Source organism: Artibeus jamaicensis, unplaced genomic scaffold (genome assembly GCF_021234435.1).
Source record: "Artibeus jamaicensis isolate MK-2021 breed Jamaican fruit bat unplaced genomic scaffold, CSHL_Jam_final contig_3214, whole genome shotgun sequence".
Lineage (NCBI taxonomy): Eukaryota > Metazoa > Chordata > Mammalia > Chiroptera > Phyllostomidae > Artibeus > Artibeus jamaicensis.
Window position 1 is genome coordinate 960,650 of NW_026521760.1, and position 25,785 is coordinate 986,434.

Here is a 25,785-nt window from a genome sequence, read left to right on the forward strand (position 1 = left end):
GGTTTTCTGCTTCTTTTTCATTGAGTTTTGGAAGATTATATTTTTCTAGAAATGTGTCCATTTCACCTAGGTTTTCAAATTTCTTGGTGTGCAGTCCTTCATAGTAATTTCTTACAACCCTTTGTATTCCTCCAGTGTCAGTTGTAATCTCTCCTCTTTCATTTCTGATTGCATTTATTTGGGTCTTCTCTCTTTTTTTCTTGATGAGTCTGCTTAAAAGCTTGTTGCTTTTGTCTATCTTTTCAAAGAACCAGCTCCTGGATTCATTGATCCTTAGAATTGTGCTTTTTTGTCTCTATGTCATTTAATTCTGCTCTGATCTTGGTTATTTCTTTCCTTCTGCTAGCTCTGGACTGCCTTTGTTTTTGTTCCTTGAGTTCTTGTAGGTGTAGGGCAGGTTGTTTGTTTGAAATGTTTCCATCTTTTTTAGGTAGGCCTGTATTGCTATGAACTTCCCTCTCAGGACTGCCTTCTTTGTGTCCCATAAATTTTGAGTTGTTGTGAGTTCATTTTCATTTGTTTCCAGAAACTTTTTGATTTCTTCTCTAATTTCATTTTTGACCCAGTCATTGTTTAATAGCATGGTATTCAATCTTCATGATTTTGATTGTTTGGGTTTTTTTTCCCTTGGGGTTTGTTTCTAGTTTCAGTCCTTTGTGGTCAGAGAAAATGCTTGGTATGATTTCAATTTTCTTGAATCTTTTGAGTCTTGTTTTGGACACAAAAATCTTATTTCATGCTTAAAAGGCTTTAATCTCTTTTTCACTTTGGAATATGTATACGTCCTTAATCTCTGGCACTAAGAAATACTATCCATGTTTTTCCTGATATTGTAAATAAAATGTTGAATTTATGATATATTCTTAGCATATACTTCAATGGTTACATTAGCTGAGTTACTTATACAAAATGATTAAAGAAAAATTTTAGTCCAAATATGAAAATTAATACAAATGTGAAGTATCAGTTGATTATGAACATTCATTTGTACTTCATATTTTCACAACACAGGGTTCCTGAGTATACTTTTCTTATGTCAATTTAAATTCATGCAGTGGAAGAAAATAAGTATGAATGATTAAGTTACTAACACTAATGTAGTACTATTGCAATAAAATAAAATACATTAATCGCCCCGATATGTAAAAAGGTTCATGAGGAATACATGATATTGACCCTTAGCTACTCTAAAAGGCACATGGGCATATACAGGCCTAATTTGTATAAAATATAAACATTAATTAAGATCCTTAATGAAGTCATGTTGTAGTAGGAAAAAGTAGAATTTAGCAAAAGTTTTTTTTAATAATAAATTTTATTTAGTTACTTTTCAAGTACATTTTTTTATCTATTTCTCCCATCCCACCCCCCCGCTCTGTCTCCCCTCTCCCTCCAATTTCCCCTCCCCCAGTCCTCATCCCTGTGTCTTTCATACTTGTTCCTCAAAATCCCTCCCCCTTTTCCCCTTAAATTCCCTTCCCTCTCCCCTCTGGTCGCTGCCCACTTGTTCTCTATTTCAGTGTCTTTGTTTTTATTCTGTTTGCTTATTTGTTTTATTCTTTAGCTTCCTGTCAAAAGTGAGATCATATGGTATTTGTCTTTCAATGCCTGACCTATTTCACTCAGCATAATGCTTTCCAGTTCCATCCATGTTGTTGCAAAGGGTAGTAGCTCCTTCTTTCTCTCTGCTGCATAGAATTCCATGGTGTATATGTACCACAATTTTTTGTTGGCTATTGTAAATTGTGCTGCTATGAACATTGTGGTGCATAGGTTCTTTGAAATTGATGTTTTAGGATTCTTGGAGTATAATCCTAGCAGTGGAATTGCTGGGTCAAAAGGCAGGTCCATTTTTATTTTTCTGAGAAAATTCCATACTGTTTTCCATAATGGTTGTACCAGTCTGCAATCCCACCAACAGTGAACTAAGGTCCCCTTTTCCCCACAACCTCTCCAACATTTGTTGTTTGTTGCTTTGTTTATGATAGCCATCCTGACAGGTGTAAAGTGGTATCTCATTGTGGTTTTAATTTGCATCTCTCTGATAGCTAATGATATTGAGCATCTCTTCATGTGTCTCTGGATATTCTGTATGTCCTCTTTAGAGAAGTGTCTGTTCAAGTCCTTTTCCCATTTTTTAATTGGGTTCAATGTCTTCCTAGAGTGGAGTCATGTAAGTTCTTTGTATATTTTGGAGATTAAACCTTTGTCTGAGGTATCAAGTTTGTAGACTGACAGCTGTCAGAGGGAAGGAAGCATGGGGACTGGATGAAAGAAGGTGAAAGGATGAGCCAAAGAATGTTCATGTACAACCCATAGACACAGACAACAGTGTGGTGATGGTTAGAGGGGAGCGGGGATAGGAGCTGGGTGAAGCTGGGCAAAGGAGAGGGAAATGGGGACATCTGTAATAATGTCAACATGAAAATAGGAAAAAAACTTTGAACAAAGTATGTAAATTAATAATGTTTTTTCTGCAGAAAAAAATAAATTGTATGATTATTCACCAGTGCATTGTATAGCCATTTTGGGAAAGACTTGAGGTCTATTGATTAAGTACAGAAAATAAAATATAGACTGTATAGACCTATATATTTACTTTCTATTATTTTTCATTCTTTCTAAGCATAAATATAGTGATAGATTCCTGATAATTTTAGTGTGATGTTTTTTCCTCTCAAAGAAGAAGAAAGTGTGTTGATAGCTTGCAAAAGTTTAAGTTTCAAATAGAAAATTATCATCTCTGATTATAATAAGACAGAAAGCACCACTTTAATCATTAAAAGAAAATAGTAACTTCACAGCAAATATCCAAAAAAATGTTCCTGCTCATTAACATAGTTTAGAAATTTGTGAAGAGGCTCCATATTTCTTGATATCAAATGTAGAGTTTTGTTTAAATTTTCTATGTAAAAGGGTAATAAGAAAACAGTATAAAAGGCTATATGCTACCAAGTTGGAAAACTTAAAAGAACTGGACAAATTCTTAGACTCATACAATCTTCCTATACTGAATCATAAAGAAATAGAAAATCTGAGTAGACCAATCACTGGTAAGGAAATTGAAACAGCAACAAAAACTTCCCAAGAAACAAAGCCCAGGACCAGATAGCTTCAATGGTGAATTCTACCAATCATTCAAAGAAGATATAATACCTATCCTTTCTGAACCCTTCCAAACAATGCAGGAGGAGGAGGCACTTCCTAACTCATCTTACAAAGCTAACATTACCCTAATGCTAAAACTAGACAAGAAAGATACACAAAAAATAAAATTATAGGCTGTTATCTATGAGGAACATAAATAAAAAAGTCCTCAACAAAATTATCAGCAAACTAAATACAACAACACATTAAGAGGATAGACCATGGTTAATTGGGGTTTGTTCCAGGAATGCAAAGATGGTTCAACATCTACAAATCAATCAATACAATACACCTCATTAACAAAATGAAGGATAACAAGCATATGATCATTTGAACAGATATAGAAGTAGCATTTGAGAAGATTCAATATCCATTTATGTAAAACTGTCATTCTTTGTGAATGACATGATTTTTTCCAAAGATTTTATTTATTTATTTTTAGAGAGGGGAAGGGAGGGAGACAGAAAAACATCAATGTTTGGTTGCCTCTCAAGCACCCTCTACTGTGGACCTGGACTGCAATGTAGGCATGTGCCCTGACTGGGAATCGAACCCATTACCCTTTGGTTCCCAGGCCAGCAGTCAATCCACCAAGCCACAACAGCCAGAGTGGATGACATGATTTTATATATAGAAAACTTCAGGGATTCCACCAAAAACTAGTAGAAAAATATACAAATATGGTAAAATTGCAGGATACAACATCAGTATTCAAAATCTGTTGAGTTTCCCTATACTATCAGAAAGAGAAATAAAGAAAACAATACCACTTACAACAAAATAATAACATACCTAGTTATAAACTTTACAAAGGAGGTGAAAGATCTGTATACTGAAAGCTGAAAGACATTGTTAAAAGAAATGGAAGAAGATACAAAGAAATGTAAAGATATTCTGTGTTCATGGATTAGAATAATTAACATGGTTAAAACGTCCATATCAACTAAAAGACTTTACAGATTCAGTGCAATCCCTATAAAAATCGCAATGGCATTTTCACAAAAATAGAACAAAAATCCTCAAATTTGTTTGGAAGTACAAAAGACCATGAATAGCCAAAGCAATTCTGAGAAAAAAGAAGCAAGCCAAAGGCATCATATTCCCTGATTTCAAACTACACTGTGAAGCTATAGTAATCAATATAGTATGATATTGGCAAAAGAACAGATACCCAGATCAATGGGATAGAATTCAGAGCCCAGGAATAAATGTACACATACAGAGACAACTAATTTAAAACAAAAAAGACAAGAACCTATAATAAGGAAAGAAAAGTTTCTTTGATAAACGGTATTGGGAAAACTAGACAACTACACGAAAGAATGAAATTAAACTACTATCTTATACCACACACACACACAAAAATAAGTCAAAATGGATTAAAGACAAGTATAAGACCTGGAACCATAAAATACATAGAAGGAAACAGGGACACTGAGCTACTAGACATTCATTTTAAGAATGTTTTTGTGGATTTTACTCCAATGGCAAGGGAAAGAGAAACAAAAATAAATGAGTGGGACTACATCAGACTAAAAAGTTTATTAACAGCAAAGGAAACACCAAAAAAACAAAAAGGCAACCAACCAAAAAAGCAACCATGATTTTCTTATATCATGGCAGAAGATATCTGTACATGATATTTTCAATAAAATGTTAACATCAAAAAAATATATAAGAATACATACAAGAAAAACCAAATGACTTGATTTAAAAAATGGGAAGCCCTGGCCAGCTGGTTCAGTTGGTTGAAGCATCATCTTATACATTAAAAAAAAGTGATGGCCTTGTGTATGTTGGATTCTGGTCAGGGCATGTACCTAGGTTTTGGGTATGATTCCTGGGTCAGGGAGTGAATAGAAGAGAAATGATTGATGTTTCTCTCTCACATTGATGTCTCTCTCTCTCTCTCTCTCTCTCTCAAATCAGTGAACATACCCTCATTGAGAATTATAAATAAGTAAATAAATAAATAAATAAAAATGGGAAGAGGATCTGAATAGACATCTTTCCAAGGAAGACATACAGATGACCAACAGGCATATAAAAAGATGTTCAGCATCATTAATTATCAAGAAAATTCAGATCAGCTCTGGCTGATTTGGCTCACTGGCTTGAGCACTGGCCTGCAAACCAAAGGGTCGCCAGTTTGATTCCCAGTCAGGGCATATGCCTGGGTTGCAGGCCAGGTCCCCACTACGGGATGCTGGAGAGGCAACCACACACTGATGTTTCTCTCCCCCTTTGTCTGTCCCTTCTCCCTCTCTAAAAATAAATAAATAAAATCTCTAAAAGAAGGAAATGCAAATCAAAACTACAATGAGATATCACACTTGTCAAAACAGTTACTATATAAACAACCTAGAAATTAACACATTTTAAAGAGAATGTGGAGAAAAGGGAATCCTCATATACTGTTGATGGAGTTTCGAGTTTCCTCAAAAAGTGAAGAATAGGACCACCATATGATCCAGGAATCCCACTTTGGGCATTTACCATAACTGAAGAATATGAAAACGCTAATTCAAAAAGATACATGCACCTTTATGTTCACTGCAGCATTATTTACAATTGCTAAGATACAGAAATAACCTAAATGTGCATCAATAGATGAACAGATACAGGTGTCCTATACACTCATTTATATATATATATATATTCATATATATATATTCATATATATATACATGGAATATAAAAATATGTATATGCATGCAGTGCAATACTACTCAGACATTTAAAAAGGATTAAATATTGTCATTTTTGACAACATGGATGGACCTTGAAGATATTATGCTTAGTGAAATAAACCATGGACAGGAACAATGGTGTGAGGATTGCCTGAGGCAGTGGGGGGTGTTTGGTGGAGGGGGGGCACAGGAGGAGAATTGAGACAACTGTAACAGCATAATCAATCAATAAAAAAGATTTTAAAAAGAAAAGGAGGAAAACTATATGATTTCACTCATATGTGAAATATAAAACAAAAAAGAAAAAAGAATATGCTCAATAAAACATAAAACAAATTAATAGATACAGACAACAGATTGGGGGTTAGCAGGGCAGGGAAGTGGTGGGAGCTCAAGATGGTTAAAGGGGGCCGGAGTGATAGTGACAATGGAAACTAGACTTTTGGTGGTGAGCATGCTGAAATGTATATCAAATTATGATGCTTCACACCTGAAACTTATATAACCCTATTAACCAATGTTACCTTAATAAAAAATAAAGAAAAAAGCAAAGGGAAATAAAATTCCTATGTAAGAGCTTGCTAAAATTCTCCATCTAACACAGTGGATTTTCACTACTGATAAACCTTTCACACAGGTAAATTTCATTCTTGACCCTTTCATGTAGTACAGGAGAATAAATTTTTAAAATCAAGAAGAGGAACTAGTATAAAGGACACATGGACAACAACTAAGGGGGGTGGAAATGGGAGGGAGGTGGGAAGCATGGGGGGGTGGGCTGGGATGGGAGTAAAAGACAGAATAGTGTAATTAAAAAATAATTAAATAAAAAATTTAAAAAAGAAGAGTAAATAAGCATTAAGAAAAATAAAATAAGATATAAAGACACTAATAAACTTTTATGAAAGAATGCCAAAATGATTCTTTCTTAAGAAATGTGAATTTTATAAAATAAAGTAAGTAAATTTTGATAGAAGGTTTGAAGGACATTTAACATTTTGTCTTAAAGACAAAAGAGTTGGGTTTTTGCTGTGTTAAAATGTTTATGGATGGGTCTAGTTTGACAATTTAGCCTGTCGGATGTGACTTTCACAGTCTGTTGGCAGTTTGTGGGCAAGCCATCACACCTGTGACTCTGTGGTTGATTAATGAGTTTTTCAGCTCATTGCTACCGTCTGAAGGAGGGCTATGGCCTTTCTGAGCTTCACTGGTTTATTCGCTTTAAACTGCAGTCCTGCTGAGGTATCTTCCATAAGAAAATCACACCTGGTTAAAGCTAATGAAAACCTCAATATGTCATTTTCTAGACAAGTCAAAAAAGCATGTAAAACTAAGACAAAAGATGTATTCAAGTAACACGAATGTAGTTTTGTCATAACCTGCCAATTCCAAGACCAACACAAAAAAAGCTTTCCTCAATGACATATTCCAGTGTCAGCTTTCAGAGCGATAATTCAGAGTTCTCTGTGCTATCCAAGGGCTTCTGCAATGCCAGCTCTTTTACTACACCAGGTTCTATTTGCATCTAAACTAGGAAGGTTCTAGTTCATGATAAGATATCCATTTAGCTTTAATTATCTATAAATGATTAATTCAATCAGGAAAATTTTAAGCCTTGTTTCCAGGTCCCCACCTGTGGTCAGTCCCCTGGAAATGTGTCTGCTGTACTTCTAACCTCTTCTTACGTGCAAGGCAGCTCTGCAGCTGCTGCTTCCCCAGTTATACTCTGGAGGCTAAAAAGCCTTTTATAACAAAAACATTTAAATGTCCTCCGCATCCTCTTAAAATAAGTGTGAACTAGAGAAGAAGCAGGGAGAGAAGGGAGGGAGGGAAAGAAAGGAAGTGAGAGGGACAAAGAGAGAAACTCAAAGAATGGACCATGGAGGCCTACTGCAAAAAGTCTGGTGTAGGGCAAAGTAATGGGAAAGTAAGGAAATGTAAAAAATAGAAACCATGTCCCCTTCAGGGCTGCCCATTATTGCTGCATTTCTGGAGCACAGTGAATTATCAAACATCAACAATGCTTAACTAAATACTAAAATTCATTTCAGAGGTAAATACCTGCTATTCTTTACTTTGGATTTTGGACCAGCATTCCCTCTAGTAGCTAAACATATATTTATAGAACAAGGTTTAGCTCTATGCAAGGGGCAGAGAGATTCACAACACTCCCAGTACAATCAATAAATGAGCAGTGAAAACCAGACGTTTCCATTCTACTTGTCATTTTCTGATCCACAATATTAACATAACTTCTGCCTCACTGCATACACAAGCAGTGAACAGCCCTCTGCACTGGAAGGGCAGACTGGTGTGGTTTTTCTGGTGCAGTTACTCAGCTCTCTCCTCCCACGTTTGCAATCACCTAAACCTGACCCAGACTAAATAAAAAGTGAATGCCGTTCCCAAACATTCTACCCAGGATGTACAAAGAAATATTTTTCTTCATTTTACCATGGAATCATCTGAAATGATTGTGCATATCATTACAATCATTGCTATTTTTTCAATTTCTCATTTGATACCTGTACTTAGAATTAGGGAATAAAAATATTTCATAGTCTACTACTCTTAGTATAATTCTGTGACTTTTATATGAAAGCATAGAATTTTGGCTGGTAAAAATACTGATTCTTTCAACAACTTATCAATGTCGGCAATGGCTTTTTATTTTATAGTTTATCTTCAATATTATTTTGTATTAATTTCAGATGTACAGTCCTACTGGTTAGATAATCACATACTTTACAAAGCGTCCCACCGATATTTCCAGCACCCAACTGGTACCACACATAGTTATCGAAATATTACTATGTTCCCTATGCTGTACCTTACATCCCTGTGACTCTTCTGTAACCACCAACCTGTACTTAATCCCTTCACTTCTTCCACCCAGTCCCCCAACTCCCCTCTCCTCTGGCAATCGCCAGTCTGTTTTCTGCATAACAAAGCCTTTTTAAACACTCACAAAGTATTTGATCATTTCAGCAAATTTTCAAATTGTTATACCAATTGTTTCAATCATGGATGCACAGTTAAGTCACATGGAAAGGTTTTTAAAAGTACTAAGTACCGTATGTACTCCACCCCAGAGATACTTCTTTAATTGGTCAATCAGAGGCTTGGGCATTGGTAGTTTTTTTTTATACTCTTCCCTGATAATTCTAATGTGCACCCAAGACCAAGTATGATTGGTCTACATATATCTAATCTTCATGTTTATTTTGCTGACCTAAAAGAATAAAAATCTTAATCCTATCAGGGAAAAGAGATTTCTCAAATTAAGATGGAAAATAAAATTATCAGTCTTTGGGATTCTTAGATCTTTACTATGGTTTATAAGAAAATAAGCTAGACCACTATAAGTCAGAAACCCTAGGTCTGAGTCATTGCTCAGTTATTTATTAGCTCTACCACTTCAGTAAGTCCCTCAAGGCAAATGTTTTCTAAACTATAGAGTAAAAAATTTAGGATTTCTTTCAGCTTTAAAAGCATGTTCTTAAATAATTTCCAAGACTGCAGAATGCTGTCCTCAAATGCTAATCAGAATACGTATTTGATTTGATACACTAGGGAAAGATTTAAACTAGGGCGAGCAAATGTGCATCTCTTAATCGTGCATTATTTTTCTTTCCTGTTTGTGGCAGACATCACTAAGAGATCACAGCACTACTGAAAAACATTACTCTTCTGCAGTTTTCACTAAGGTAAAACTACTTTCTATTTGGGAATTAAGGGTGCTTATTAGCTGTGGAAGGAATTCAGGACATGCCACCCAAAAATATGCCACATTGGTATATTGATTAATTTGAGCTGAAGATACCTGAAGAACAGGAAATGCAGAGAGAGGCTTCTCTGAACTCCCTTTATCTGCCCGAAGACAGGTCCTCCAAAAGCAACTCAGCTGCTACATAAATCCCCTCCCTGGGAGTCTCATCAGCCAAGGAAGAAGGAGTCATTACAGGAGAGGAGACTCGGCGTCCACATCGCACCCAGACAAGCTCTGTCACAAACCATCATACCTCCCATCTGCTCTTCCAAGGGTCGTTCATCCTCTCAAAAAATCATTCCTCTCCCCTAAGAAGCCTGCATCCCTTCTCCCTTGGCCGTATTAAGATAGTATACAAGCTCTCACATCTCACTGTGTTGGTAGGTATTAAATTTTTTCCTGTAATGCCTTCCTGCATGTAATATTAAAATTAATACATTAGTACACCTTTTCTTCCATTAAGCTACCTGTTGTCCATATTTCATAGACCCAGGTTTCTAATCTGTGTCAAGGGTAGAGGGAACGTTTTTCCACCCCTGTATTGTTCTATTTAAAGAGATGATGTAACGGGATAGTCAGCAGAGGTCAAAATATGTGCAGAAAGAATAAAAAAATAGCACAGTTCAACAGCAAGGCCAGCATGACTCACAACAGGTAGGTCAGGTCCTAAAGGCAGCATAGTTCCGTGGTGGGAGAGCCCTACTCCTGCTCACCAAACAAACTTTTTGCCATGGGCTAGCTTATCATTCACCTCAAGGGAGAAAAGAACCAATCCGCTTGAAGTTGTATTTTTCACAGTAAATTAGTAAAATGAAACTCTGGTTTTGCAAATGTCTCTCGTGAGTTTGGTCAGTGTGAGTCAATACTCTTATATGAAACCAAACTGCCAGACTTTCAAAGCTGAAGGCCAGGTCCAAGACTAGCGTGGAAATACCGACAAAATCACGTCCTGCCCAAGGGATCACCTGGTCCTCTAAGCAGTGAGGCGTTCCACGAAGAAAACACTTGCAAATATAATTCGTTTTTACATAAAATATTTTCTTATATCAACTAGGCAAATAGAAGCTTTAAAATGCCAAAACCTTTCTGCTTTTGCAGGTTTTTAATATCTAAAAATAATAATTTACATAAATGTTATAGTGGTATAATAGGAATAAAGTCAGCGCTCCTTGAGGGCAGGGCCCCGGGCTCAGCCAGCCGGGTCTGTCTCTCAGGACAAATCCTGTACCGAAAGGCAGCCTAGTCACGCCATCTGCTGCCTCCAGGGAGAGAGGCTGCACACTTCAGAGTATGGCAACATTCCACTATAGCATAATGAAGAAAAGGAAAAACATATTAGCAAGCCGAATACTTTTGGGAAATTTCATTTTCAAATTGTGTGCTGTTTTGCTTTTAAAGAAGTAAAATTATTAAATAAAATGTGTGAGAGGACGCAAATATTCTTCCTTGAAGCAAAATTACGAATGCTTTTTACTTCGTGAAAAACAACATTATTTCCAACGACTGCATTAAAATCACACATATAATCCACATTCTCAGAGTTGTTAGGAGCAAGCATCTATAGCTGAAATGTACGTGCTTTTGCTGAAATCAAAACTCGGTACTAAAACTCCTGTTAGAGTACTTGTGAAATGGGAAAATGAGCAAGGCTTTAGGATACAATGTCATACACCCTTCTCTAGAAAACCCTCAGGGTCTGTAAATTTAGTTTGAGGCCATCTCAGACCAGCCAGTTCAGAGCAACAGACATGGACCTGCTGACTCGGAGGCACCCTTACCACCTTGGGGCATTTCCACCACACAGCCAGGCAACTCAACAGCCAGAGAGAAAGTGAAGAACAGACTGTGCAGCTCCAGAATGAGCTGCAAGTACACTGAAGGATGAAGAGCAAGACAAATCAGGTGCACTTCTCACACCTGACCAAGGTTGGTATCAAACTGCACATCTTGTCTGAAGTGCCATCAATCATGTAGCAAGAGTGCCCTCACAAAGGTCCATCCCATCGGAGCCACATAAGACAAACAGAATTTTGATGACAGACTATCGGGACATTTGATCTATGGATTACACAGCCCTACAATTGCTTACACATGCCTGTGACCTTTAGAGTCAGATGAGGCCCAGGATTTAAAGGGAAGAACCTGTAACTCTTTTAATATTCTCCACTTGCAGGTCTATGACATAGGACAGTTGTCCTCTTCCCCTACCACCACCCCTCACTCAATTCAACATCTGACTACGTCCTAAGCAGCCTAACACTCATCAACTGGACCTATATGCTGCAAATAGAACTGATTTAAAAGTGAAAAATGCAGTAAGGAGACCATAACTCTAGCCAAAAAAAACCTGTATATAACATACTATCTCTCTCATGTTGCGTCACTAAATATGTCAAACCACCTCTCTGTCTAGACCACCTCTCACCTTGGCTACCTGGCTGATTCATGTTCAAGTGTCAATACGCAGCAGAGCATCCCCATTTTGTGGGTGTTCCCTGACTCCCCCATGTCAGGAGTTAGCTCTCCCTCCTCTGTGACCTTCCACTGTACTTCTATGGTAACTAGCATGAACCTCTAGAATTGCTATAACCACTGATTTCTTTAGTCTGTCTTCTCTACTAGGTCCCGAATTCTCAACAACAGGGGCCGTGTCTGGCTCGTTTCTTTATCTGCTGTGCCTGGTGAATGTTTGATCGGTGGAGAAATGAACAGTCACAGATCCTATTTATTCAAAGTATTGCTGGACTGAATAATGGGGTGGAAGTATGCTTGTAATCAGCACTGTGTTTTGTGAGCTATGTAGTACTTTACTTTCATCTGCTAGCAAATATATTCTCTGTATAACAAAATAAAAGGGGTCTGAATTTACCTTTATACGTGTTATCTACTTCCAAGCAGTCCTTTACAGACAAGATTGGCTAAAATGGATAAGCAGATGTTTATGACATGCTTTAGGCTGAGTCAGATGAACAAATATGGCAAAGACATAATCCTGATGAAAAGAGCCTTGTGGGCAAATGATACAGGCAAACAACAAAATCTTAATCAGGTTACTGACTCCTTTCCAAAGACAGATCAATTCTTGTAACCTAGGACTCTATTAATAAGTTTAAGTCATTAACCTGGAATATCAATTATTTGACAATAAAATCCACCACCTTCCAGGTCAAGGCTAAATCCTGTATCTCTTTGTAAAACTTATAAAAATTATTTTAGAGGAAACTAGAATATTCTATTTTTAACCTGTTATTTTTCTCAATCACAATATTTATCCTGATAAGTTTTTCTTTTACAATTCTATTCAGAATAATGACTTAATGTTGAAAGGATATTTTAAGGTTGAAATGAGAATGAAATCAAAGGACAGTTTTGTTGCCTCAGGTGGCTGGAATTATAAGGTAAATGGTGAGGCAGAGCAAGAGATTAGTTTACTTTATACAATGTACATACTGTTTAAGTTCTACTGAGTGTATGTGTAATTTAAAATAGTTTAGTAAAGCTTTTAATAAATGAATTAACAAAGTCTCCTTCTCTTGGTGATCATTTCTATACCTCAGAAAAGTCTGAAACCAAATGAAATGGTAAATCTAGACTGGGAGCCAAAAAGCAGGACCTGTGCAGCTCTCCACTTTCATCACTGTGGTCTGCAGGGCAAGTGTCGAACGAGAGGAGCCTGAGATGCCCACTCTCCTTGAGCAGAGAGTCTGGGGGGACAGATAACCAAAAAAACATGAGAGAACATCCCAAGAATTCACAGGCTGAACAATACCATGTGTAACAGTTGATGAGTGCCCCGAGAACTTGAAAAATGGGAGCTGTTTGAGAGCTATGGGACTGGCGAGGGGCTTGATGCTGAAACTGACCTGGTTTTGGAAAGGCAGATGTGGGGGACGACAAGGTTTCATCATGGATGCTGATGCCATCTGCTCAGACCCCATGTCTAGATCCTGATTTCCAAGTAATTCAAAATCCACTGCTGAACACAGGACCTGGTGCATAGCAGCTTCTTTTTTATATTTATTGATTCAATGTCAAATATTGTCGCTCTGGCAACGCCTTCCCTGCCTTGGGCTCATGAATAGCCAGACATCAGCTTCCTGAGTTCATCTTCTGCCTTGAACCCATGCATTACACACACAGCCAGCCCCTAATAAAAAGTGTTCTAGATGTCTTTGTCATTTCTGTTCTTTCTCCTTGGTCCAGTGTTCCCCATTTTTTGGTTATCAGGATGGTCAGGTTGTACCTTACTATTTTGTCCCTGGCCCCATTCTACTCTGAAAAGGAGGACCAATAAATAGGTAAAAACATATCTCTTATTTATAAACTGTTCTCTATGTTCCAGACCTTGTGGTAAATATTGGTTGGGTGTCACCCTTTTTGATCAGCTCACTTAAAGAGAAGGGTGCTGTTATGATCTCTTATACAGGCAAAAAAAAAAAGGAGGCTTAGATAAACTGGTGGAGGATGATTTTGAACCACAGGTTCTAATACTCCAGAGTGGGCAAAGGGGCCCCTAAAAAAGGAGGCATTTGGTGAATGGGAGGGCAAGAAGAAGGCCTTCACATTGGGGCTGAGTTGGGTTTAGTGCAACAGCCAACGTGCAGCCACACTGACATTTTAAAGCAGAAGAGGAGTGGCAGGGGAAAATGATGCTTACAAATCTCTATATTTCACTCTAGCTTTTATTCCTTTGATGATCTGGCAATTTGTAAAACAGTTTGCTTGTGTCCCTTTTATGTTCCACCTTCATTCTATTAGCATCAGGAAGTAATCTGCACATTCATGGAGTGTGATATGGAAAAACAAAACAAAGCAAAAATCTGGAAGTAATAAAGGAAAGGCTAGCTAAATTGTGCTTCAGTGATTTGGTATAATGTTGTCATTAAAAATAAAAAGTATGCCTTTGCATGGATGAATGACAACATAAGTTTTGTGAAAGCTGTAGAGATCACAACCATAGGAGTTGATTCCCTTCACTGTGACTGTGCCAAAGGAGGTGTGTGTTGTGTGCATTCAAAGAGGATGAAGAGAACTGAAGAGCTAGAACAGGATCGTGGGATTCACTTATGAACATGCTGTTTCTGTGTTTTAACATGCTAGTGTTATTTTCTACAGGTTTTAATTAAAAAGGGACATTTAAAAATAAAAACACATTAACCCAACAGAGATAAATGGATTAAAAGTTAACGATAAACAAGATACCTAGATGTCAGTGGATGAGGGACCTGGAGTGGGGCAGTGGGGGATAAAGAGTAATGGCTGTGAGAAATGTTGAGAGGGGGTTTGGTATCCAACAGAATATAAATGACCAAAAATGGAAACTTTGCAAAGTAATTCAAGGTTTCTAGGCTGAGGCGAGAAAAATGTTAATGTCATAAATTGAAATCTCACAACTCTAAAGAGGAGGCAGCCTTTTGATGAAGATAAACAGGATGTGAGAGCTTCTCTACGAGTTGAGAACTACGACATTAAAATATTATTACAGTGCAAAATCCAAGTGTGTGTGATCTGGAGTCTCATCAAGCAATTAGAACTGGAGCCTCAGATGATTCAGAGGCATAATTTTGGACATTCTATCATCGAGCCTAATCCATTCTGATGACATGCAGTATTTAGCTAACATAGCATTTTTAAAAACAGAATTTGATGTTTTTATCTAAGTATGCAGTTACTTTCCCCTATCGTATTATGCCTTGCCTTCACATTTTTATTGGTCCAGCCCTAAAGGCATTTGATTTTGATACCTGGGGTAATCCCTTAAAGCTGTCAAACTAGTTGACTACAGAAAACGAGGCAGAAGGATACAGAGAGTGTGAGAATGGAGGACTGAGGCAAAGGAGGCCTTTGCAGTATCTGAGGAAACAATTAATGAGAATATCTGTTTTAATAGAAATTTCAGAAATTATATAAGTGTAACTGGGGCTGGGGGCAGGGGAAATAATCAACATTAGAAGGGAAAAAATTTCAAAATCTGAAGAAAATCAAAATATTGCAGAGACCTACTCAGTACCAAGAGGAACCAAAGACTCACGAACACAGACGTAATCTCATTTCAGAATGACCAGGAGGGGAAAATTATTTTAACCATCCAGAGAAATGATAATGGGAAAGAAGAATCACTCTGGCATCAACTTTCTTATAGGCGGAATAAAACATAGGAAAATACAGTTTCTTTGGAAATTTAAACTGAGTACAAAAGGTCAGCAAAAGGGAATCTTTTGGGAGTGGTTTTAGTCATGATGATTATTAAACAGCATAAATTTGTTAAAACTCAGAACAAATTCATTAAGAAGAATGAATCTGACTTTATGCAAACTTAATAAAAAATTTAAAAAACCAAATTCCTTTAAAAATAGGGATTATACTATGTTGTGTAAAGGTGACCAATGGAAAAACTGAAATTATAGTTTTGTTATCAGCAGAAGAAGGGAAAGGAGAAGTTAGTATAAGTTAAATTCTCCATTTTTCATTGCAAGAGATAAATAATATTAAGTTAATATTTTTTAAAAAATTAGTAGTATAGTGTATCCCTTATATTTTTAACCAAGATAAATAAAAACAGAAATGGTTTAAATGGTTTAAATCCCTAGAGTGGGAGTTGTGTGCATCAGGAGCTGGAGAAGGAAAAGCTTATATTTTATATCTCATCTTCCTGTACCACTTGAAATAATACACGTGTATGCATTGCTTATAGTTTATCACAAAATAAATGTCAAAATTATATTAATACAGATATTCTGAATATTAAAAATTTCAATTTAATAAATTTCCCCCAGGTTTCATATTATTATCATTACCTTTCATATTATCATATTACTTCAGGGAATATTTATAGTATATAAAGGTGCTACAGGTGTCCAAACAATTTCATATACAAGTCATCAGAAATGTACTACAATAAATAATAAAAATGCTATAAATGTTAATATTTAAAGTGAACAATATTATTAGTTATTCAGATTTGCTATTATATTTAACTATGTTTAATAGACACCTTAATTTCACTTATAATTTTCTCATAGTACAATATCTTCAAAGAGCTCATTCCTCTGTTTATAGTAATATAGCAACATAAACAAACTGGGATATTCAGTGATGACCAATAAGCCTGTAAGCAGTTGATGGCCTTTTCATCTTCAGCCAAACTGAATCTGCGAGCCTATGACAGCTACTCCTGGTGGAACCTATGCTAAAACTTTTTGTAGAAAAACATCACAGATGCTTTGGGATCTGAACAGAATTTGACAGGGGAAAGACTTAAAGAAAAGTTATCGAAAAAAGAATGTACTCCATAGGAGCAAGTTTTTAATAGCTTTTGATCCATTGTAAGAACCCCAAAGTGCCAGTATGTGAATGCATAATTATGTAGAAGAAAATTCATTACAAAGTGAATTTTGGTTCAACTTGACAAGCAAAAAATTCTCTCATGCTTTTGAGAAAATTATTATACCTTCCTTTCATCAAGATGTTGCCAATTCTGCATTTCTGTCAATAGCATTTAACATATTTTTTAGGTTGTCTGATTTCTACCTCACTAAAGTAATGGAGACCTTTATTTAAATAACACCCCTGCCGTAACTTGCATAACACATACACATAAAATCCCTCCATATCTAAGAGAATCACTCTGCATCCCCACTATGGTAGCTATGGAAATGTACCACTCACATCTGCTGTAGTTAGTGTGGCCCTAGCTGTCATTCCTCTGCATTTACCATTGTGATAGTGCTCAGCCCATGCTTCTCCCAAGCTGATCACAGCCAGTGTCTGAGCTCGGTAGAGATGCTAGTGCCAGCCCAGTCCTGCAGAACATGAGACTCCCCGGGGAGTGACCGTAGCTCAAGGAGTCCCCATCAGCCTTGTCAAAGCTCTGTGAGAACTATCCTGCTTTCTGAGACACTTCCTACCCAATTCTCCTTCCCCCTCTCTTTTCACAGGTACATATACCTGTAACTTGGTCTGAAGAGTTTTTTTGCTGACTCCTCCTTCCTACTCTTTATTCTTTTTGTGCATTCCCCTGTAGTCCATCCCCTACCCTCCCAAAAAAACCCTCTTGTAACTCTAATCCCATCATAGCACCTGCTTGGAGGATGTGAACCAACTCATGCACTCTGAGGAAATGGTGAGCATGGCACTTCTCTAGCAGGGTGTCCAAACTTTTGGCATCTCTGGGCCACACTGGAAGAAGACTTGTCTTCGGCCACACATTAAATACACAAACACTAACAAAAGCCGGTGGGCAAAAAAAAAAAAAAAAAGGTTTTAAGTAAATTTACAATTCTGTATTGGGCCACATTCATAGCCATCCTGGGCTGTATGTGGGCCCCAGGCCAAGGGTTAGACATCCCTGAAAGGAAACCTGGGTCGCACTGTCTTCACAGAGAAAGAATCATACCTAACTTTTATGCAAATTAGTAATAGGTTTGGCTGAGCTGCCACACTTCCTGGGGAACATCTTTTATATCCCAGATGTACATTCTCTTTCTCAAACTTTGGCCATAATCTCTAGCCTGGTCTCCCCTCTTTTTAGTTGTTCTCTCCCTCTATGCTAGCTGTTATTAATGTTCTAAAGTAGCTCTTCGGTTCTTGTTCACTCCTTTGTACTTAAAGGCTTTGGTGATTCCCCCAGATCTAGTAGTAGATCTAGTAGTCAAAGTCCAGACTTCTTAGCCCTCAGGCCCTCTACAACCTAAAAAGTCAACTTACCTCTCAAGTTTCAACCAGAAGAAAACTCTCTTTTTCCAAGGCCAGGGAAAAGCAGCAAAGGATTGGAGATGACAGAAACCAAGCTGAGGTTTAGGAAGGAAAGTTGGGAGATCTGCACAGGGTGGGGCAAAAATAGGTTTACAGTTGTTTGTATTATGGAAAACAATATAACAAATAATAATAATAGACTCTATTCATGTAGTCTCAACTGTAAACCTACTTTTGCCCCACCCTGTATTAGATGGCCTTATGTTTCTGATGAAGTAAGTTGTGGCAAGCCAGTTGCTGAGACAGATATATGGAGTTAAAAAAAGGAAATAAGTTTTGCGACAACCAAAGTGAAAATTCAAAATGAATTAAAAATTTTATAGAGTAGCACTCAAGGCCCCTTTGACTTATACAACATTCTCCAGTAAATTGTTAATTTATTCTAAATGAGTGTATTTCACACAGTAAATACTCCCAAATATTTGTTTAGTGAATAAAGAGAGCAAAGCTCTAGAGTAGCCACAGAGGCGAGTGGTTAAAAACATGGACGCCAGCCTGAGTCTGAGCACCACCTCTTGGAGCTCTGTGCCTCACCAGGAAAACAAGGAGGACATGGTGCATCCTTTACGAGGTTATTGTAATGCTTTACAGTTAAATACATGTATGAAATTCACTTAAATTATGCCAGCTATGGCAAGTGCTGTCTCCATTTACTATCTCTTTTATCAGTATTCTTACAGTGAATGTACAGCTAATAAAAAAAAGTGAACAAAGGGACAAATTTCCAGGTCAATAATGAAGCTCTAATGTATAGCTTGGTGATTATAGTTAATAATACTGTATTAAATACAGATATTCCTCCACTTATGATGGGGTTACATCCTGATAAATCCACTCTAAGTTGAAAATGCCTTTAATACACCTAACTTATTGAACATCACAGCTTTGTGTAGCCTACCTTAAATGTGCTCAGATGTTACTAATATTAGCCTGCGGTGGGGAAAAATCATCTAACACAATGAGGACACTGTAGAGTGTCGAATGTTTACCCTCGTGATCGCGTGGCCGATAGAAGCTGTGGCTCACTGCCTTTGTCCAGCATCACAGGGGAGCATTATACCACATATCTCTAGCCCAAGTAAAGATCAAAATTCAAAATTTGAAGTATGATTTTTACTGAATGCATACCCCTTGGCAACGTAGTAAAGTTGAAAACTGTAAGTCAGCTCATTGTAGGTGGGGGATCATTTGCACTTGAAAGTTGCTAAGAGAGTAGATCTTACATGTTCTCAAAAAACAAATGGTAATTATGTGATGTGATGGAGGTGTTAGTTAGCCCTATGATGGTAATCATTTGGTAATAGATAAGTGTATCAAATCAACACTTAAAACTTAAACTTATACAATGATACAGGTCAGTTATATCTCAAGCACTAACTACAGTGAGAAGACTTCAGTTTGAGTGCTAGAAGTCATTTAGGATCTGTGACTTGCGTGTCATGTAGTGTTTTGCAACCTCACTGGTACCTGTCTCTCACTGAAGTGTTGAAGTGGAGGTCAAAGGATATTGGTGTGAAAGTACTTTACACACCACAAAGGACAACATACGCAAGTTGTTAGTCAGAAAACAATACACATGGATGGGTTTGTTTGGTTCATGTACTAAAGCCCTAGCCTGTGGAAATCCTGAGGATAAGAGTGTTAAATTTATATATCTGAAATAAACATTAGACAATCTCTGTGCAAAAAAATGTGCCACTTTAGGATTTAAGGATGGGAGAGGAGCCTGCTCCTGTTTGAGAAGATGGAGGTGCGTAGTGAATCACTGAGTTTGAGGCCTTTCAGTGGAGGAGGGAAGAAAAGGGTTTCTAAGGAGGTAGAGCATGAAAAACCCATATTTGAACATCACGGTAAATGTACAGCACAGAGGTGTGTATTCATAAAATCAGCTTCCCCTTTCTCTTAAACCTGCCTCTCCATAGCCAGGCAGCCTGCTGCTACATCAGGAATTTACTGCTGTGAGCAACTATAAACACTGTGTAATGGCAGCACTACCTGACAACGGGATTGGAGAGTGCAGTGTCTGCAGTTACAGGCCAGAGACCTTGTTGTTTTACTCCCTACACACACCACAGGGCATACACACTATGATCTGATACAGTGCAAAGGTACTTCAACAATTATTACTATTAAAAACAAACAATCAACTCCACAGATTAACAACTCTTTTAAAACATGTTTTCTAACCTCTGTTTTCTGTCAGATGTATGTATGGTTATTGTCCACCTGGAAAGGGCCCAGAGTGATAGCCAGAAATCTGCCACCACCACCCCTTCTGCTGTTGCTGCCATCATATTTAATTGTTTGCTCAACTTGAAGCCAAACTCATATACAGTATATTTAGATGGTTAAAAAAGCATAGCATTCCACTATATTCCCAGATTATACTCAACACCACAGTTCTTGGGAATTAGTCTGGGATAAATAAGGTAAAAAGAAAAGAAGCAACGTAAATTTGTTCCAGTGACAAGGAAAACAATATCAAAACGGCAATCTGGAGATTTGCCACGAATGAAGGAATATACAGTGTTTTCTGGTGTGCTCTCCGGCAAATGTAATCCTCATCTCTTTTGCCAAGTTTGGATTTATTTTAAAGTGGGTGAGAAAGCAAGTAAGAAACTAATAGTAAGAAGCTGTGAAAAGTACCTTTATAATTTCAAAAGATCAATGCACAATCTTATATAGCATTAAAGGTAAAGATGTAGAACTGATATATATGTTGACTTTCTGAACCTCTGAAAAGTCTTTTTTCCCACAATGGCAAACTTTCTAAGTTGAAAAACATATATAATTAATATATACTCAGGCTCTCTTTTCTGAGGTCTTGGCAACTACATTATTTCCTCAAAGGCCTTGAATAAAATCACAAATTTACAAAGTCTTGGCTGAATATTTTTGCTAGCTAAATCTACCTTAAAATTCGCAATCTGTGTTTTTAGTATCATTTAACAAATACTAACCCTATCACCCAAATGTCAAAGAACTTCTGAACCATGGAGCATAGAACAGACTTTGTTGCTGAAGAGGTTATGGCTTAAAATGGATCAAATAATTAAAAATAAAGACCAGTGTTTTGTGCTTTTAAGCTGAACCAAACTTTACATAATAATACCAACAGGCATTTTAAAATCTAGAGCTTAATTAACCTGATTTTCATCCAAATTTGGAGAATGAAGAGAATGAATATGCATGCAGATAATTTTGTACTTGAGACTTTTCCAGAGTATACTATGGTACGTACATTACTATTGATCAAACATCACATTTAGAGAAAGCGTACCTAGTGCTCAGCTGTCAGGAGCTGACTTTGTCTCTGCATTCCTCATTTGTTTGTTAATTAATTCAAAAATTATTACTCAGAACCTGTTATATGTCCAAGGGTTGTTAGAGGTACGGAAGACGTAGAATAAGGTGGGCTCAGGGCTATTCTCATGGAGCTTGTAGTCTACCCTCGGGGTTAGAATTAAGAGACAACAAAACACAGAAACTAAGGTCTCAAATAGTGATAATTCAGTTAAGAAAGCACAGCATTTGTCTTTCTCTGATATCACCTATATGTGGAATATAATGAACAAAATAAACTGATGAACAAAAACAGAAAAAAGAGGCATGGACACAAGGACCAGATTGACAGCTGTCAGAGGGGAGGGGAGACTGGATGAAAGGAGGTGAAGGAATTAACCAAACAGTGTATATGCATAACCCATAGACAGAGACAACAGTGTGGTGATGGCTGAGGGAAGGGGGGGTGGAGGCTGGGTAGAGGTGGGCAAAGGGGGAAAAATGGGGACATTTGTAATAATGTCAACAATTAAAATAAAGGTAAAAAAAGAATGCACAGTAAAGTAGAATGCTGGGGTGACTTGCAGGGTAACCTTAGATGGGTGATAAGGAAGGCCTACCTGAGGAGGGAGCATGTGCCCCAGAAGGACGAGATGGCATCAACCATGCGAAGAGCTGAGGGAAGTGCAATGACAAAGCCTGTAATGGGACAGAGCTTGAAGAATCCAAAGAACAGGAAGAAGGCAATGAACTTAGAACATCATGAAATGAGGGGTGATGTTTGAGATGAGGCCTGATAGTGAGCAAAGGATGTAAGATGACACATGTAACACTCATTCTAAAAGTTATAGGTTCTGCAGTTTCATTTTCAAATAACTATGTCCTCAAAAATTCAATGCACTATTTTTTTAAATCAGTATTTTCAGATAAGACCAAACAAGAGAGTCTCTTAGAAGAAACACCAAAAACAATTTCCTTACCAGTTCAATATTGATCAAGTCTCATAAATAATGTTCTGAAAATAAATGGGGATGAGCTAAAAGAGATAAAAACTCTTAGGTGTCTTCATCCTTTTAAAGTAGATCAGTTGTGTTCATTGTAGCTTGTGGTGTATAGTAGTTTGGAGTAGAATGCTTTGTGTACCATTCTTCAAAAATCTAAGGCTCTTATTAATATGAGATTCTAGCTGTTTCTATTAAAAATTCATGACCCTCTTCCCAGAGAACTGTTTTGACCTGTTACTTCTGGCTAAATACATGCAAGTTCTTTTCTTCCACTCACTCCTGCACATAACATTGCATATTTTAGGGAAATAGACTTTAATAGCTATTAACCTAATTGAAGTGTATCTAAAGTTGTTAAACAAAAATAACAGTATGAAATTCTGGTGAAAACACAAATTCACTCAAAAGATAATACTATTCAGAGTGGATGTAATAAGTTTGCAAGGATGTGCTGCCCCTAGAGTTTCATTTAGTGCATTGGAAGCAGCAATTTACAGCTGGAGAAAACTTAGTAAAATACCTCATAATGTAGTTAACATATATAAACCCCAAACTTTCCAAATAGCAGGAAACAAATGACTTACCTTTCTTAGTTTGGCTCCAGATAGACATTTAACACTGTGTAAACATCATGTAACCATAGGTTCAACAGAAGACCTGGCCTCTCTTCTACCAGTTCTACCTGCCACCTCTCTACACAACTTTGGGACAGGACAGGGGCACTCCTGGGGCACTATGCATGAATAGGGTGCATTCTGGACTACTGCCTGCCAGCTGGTAAGCTTGTTGGGAGAAGGCTCTGACCTGGATAACAAAGCTTCTGGATTGTTCATCTTTGTCCATGATGAGTGAGTGAACTTCATTTGGGGGTGAAATATTAGAATTACCATTGTAACTGCATGTTTGAGCTGCACAGTTGTCACTGGCAATAAAGCTGACTTTTTTCCCCTCCTAAAAGCATCCTTCTGGGAAATACTGGAGTCTCTTTCCCTCTCAAGATATTTTCTTATGGGCACCCAGATTTTTCAAAGATAACTTGACAATTGTACTGTATCATTATCACCACTGTCTTTCAGGAAAAGTGATACTTACTATATTTTTCAATAAACATAGAAATCCATTCTACATCACAAAGATTATATAGACTTTTATATGTAACTATAAGCAAATAGATTATACTTGAGTAATAAAAGGTGTCTCATGCACATATATTTTATGTGAAAATATGATACTTAATAGAGAAATCCAATTTATAAAATTTATACCTTGCACACTTTTCACTGAAAACTTGAAACATATTTTTAAAACCATATTAATTAATCCAGAATATAAAGAAATGTTTATACTTTTGTGCAAAATAAATTACATGGTTAGATTCCTAGGCTGAAATTTAATTTTTCATCAAGTTGCCCTGGAGTGTGTGTGTGCCCAGGTGTGTAAAGTAATGTACAACTGAGGCCATCACCAGATAAATCTGCAATAACTGGCTGAAAAGCAAAAAATTCGATCACGACAGTTTTACTTATATGTTTCCCCTGGTTAGACTAGTTGATTTGGCTTGGCATTTTGTATGCATTCATTAAATTACTGTCCACTGTTGTAAACAAAGGCAGAGTATTATAATGGCATTCAAGTCAATAACTTTAGCTGTTTACAATACTGAGCTATTATATACATAGTCAAAATATTTAAAATTCAAACTAAATCAACTAATTTCATTTCAGAAAAATTATACTGCCTTATATAAATGCTTTATTTAAAAACAGCAATTAGAAAGTATATGTTCTATAATTTCAGATCTTTATACCTAATACACATATATCCTACACATAAAGTGTTTTATATCTGTATATATGTATATGAATATGTGTGTGTGTATGTATATATATTCCCCCCCCCAACAAGATCCAGCAAACTCTCAGTCCTACCTGTTTTTGAGCAGTACACTGAAGGTCATCTTATCCAGTCCCAGATAATTTGGCAGCAAGTTTGACCAATTCCAGTTCCATTTTGTGATGACTGACTGTTGATAAATGAGAAGACGCTATTGTTAGTTATTAATCAGAGTTAATATGATCAGTAAATTAAAGCTCCAGCTGTGATAGACTAACTAAGAAGGAGGGGGGTCCAGAACAAGGACTTAGACAGATAACATCAATCATGTCCACAGAAGAAGGTTTTTATTCCAATAAGACAGCAATTAATTTATAAATCCATTTGGGGATGTAGTCATTATTTATAAAAATATAAATCAATTTCTTGAGTCGTTATTCTTCCAAGTGCTAATGGCACTCGCCCAACAAGTTTCTCTGAGAGGGTGAGTCTTTGAAAAGTGAAGCAAAATAATTGGTAACTTTTTTGAATATCAGTTTATAGTCTTTTTTAGCACCCAGAAGTTTGATTAAGAAAACAAACTTGGAAGTGTTACTACTCAAATTATAACACCACTTATTTAGAGTGTGATATTAATGTTATCTTTTTGGTTGCAAATGCTTTAAAGGGGAAATTATAAGGGCTTCTAAGTGGAAATAACGTGATTCTTTTTTTTTAATTTAATAGATAATTTCACAACAGAGTAAAGAGAAAAATTACTGTGGAAGATAATGTCATATTTCAGAACTGAATAAAACATGCCATTTATTTAAATGAAGTGAGGATAATTGAACAGCTACAATGATTTTTTATGGTTTGGAGCAATCTAACATACAACTCAGGAAAGCAGCCAATAAACTCAAACTTATAAAATATATTTGGTTTTAAAGAATTATAGACGCTTATGCTCCTTAAACTGAATAGTTTTGATAATAAGAATACAGGCCGATGTTTAAAATCCAACAAGAACTATGCCCTGTCACCTGCTGATTAATGGAGCACTGCAATCCTGTCACAGAGCAGAAGAATTCTGCCCTGGGTTGTCAGCATTTGAAGGTCTTATTCTACACTGTATTGATGAGTGTGGACCTCGGCTGCAACAGGCATGGCAAAAATATTATCTGCATCGCGAATAAGGCCATTGTTTTAATTGTTATTTTCATCAGAGCTCTAGGTCAAGCAATCCTTCTCCTCTGCCCTGTTAGTTCAAATAGTCTGTCAAGAAACTTCTCAGAAAAGCCACCAAAAGGAATGAATTTTAAAGCAA

At 36.8% G+C, this 25,785-nt stretch overlaps 1 protein-coding gene across 2 annotated transcripts in view; it reads right to left on the minus strand.

The window, feature by feature from the left end:
• The window catches only part of KIAA0825 (KIAA0825 ortholog), a 412,101-nt gene that overhangs the window by 166,833 nt on the left and 219,483 nt on the right, over nucleotides 1-25,785 (minus strand). For both annotated transcript variants that reach the window (XM_053663574.1, XM_053663575.1), the window contains one exon: nucleotides 24,575-24,669. In XM_053663574.1, the coding sequence (XP_053519549.1) occupies nucleotides 24,575-24,669 (95 nt within the window). The remainder of the gene's footprint in view (nucleotides 1-24,574; nucleotides 24,670-25,785) is intronic.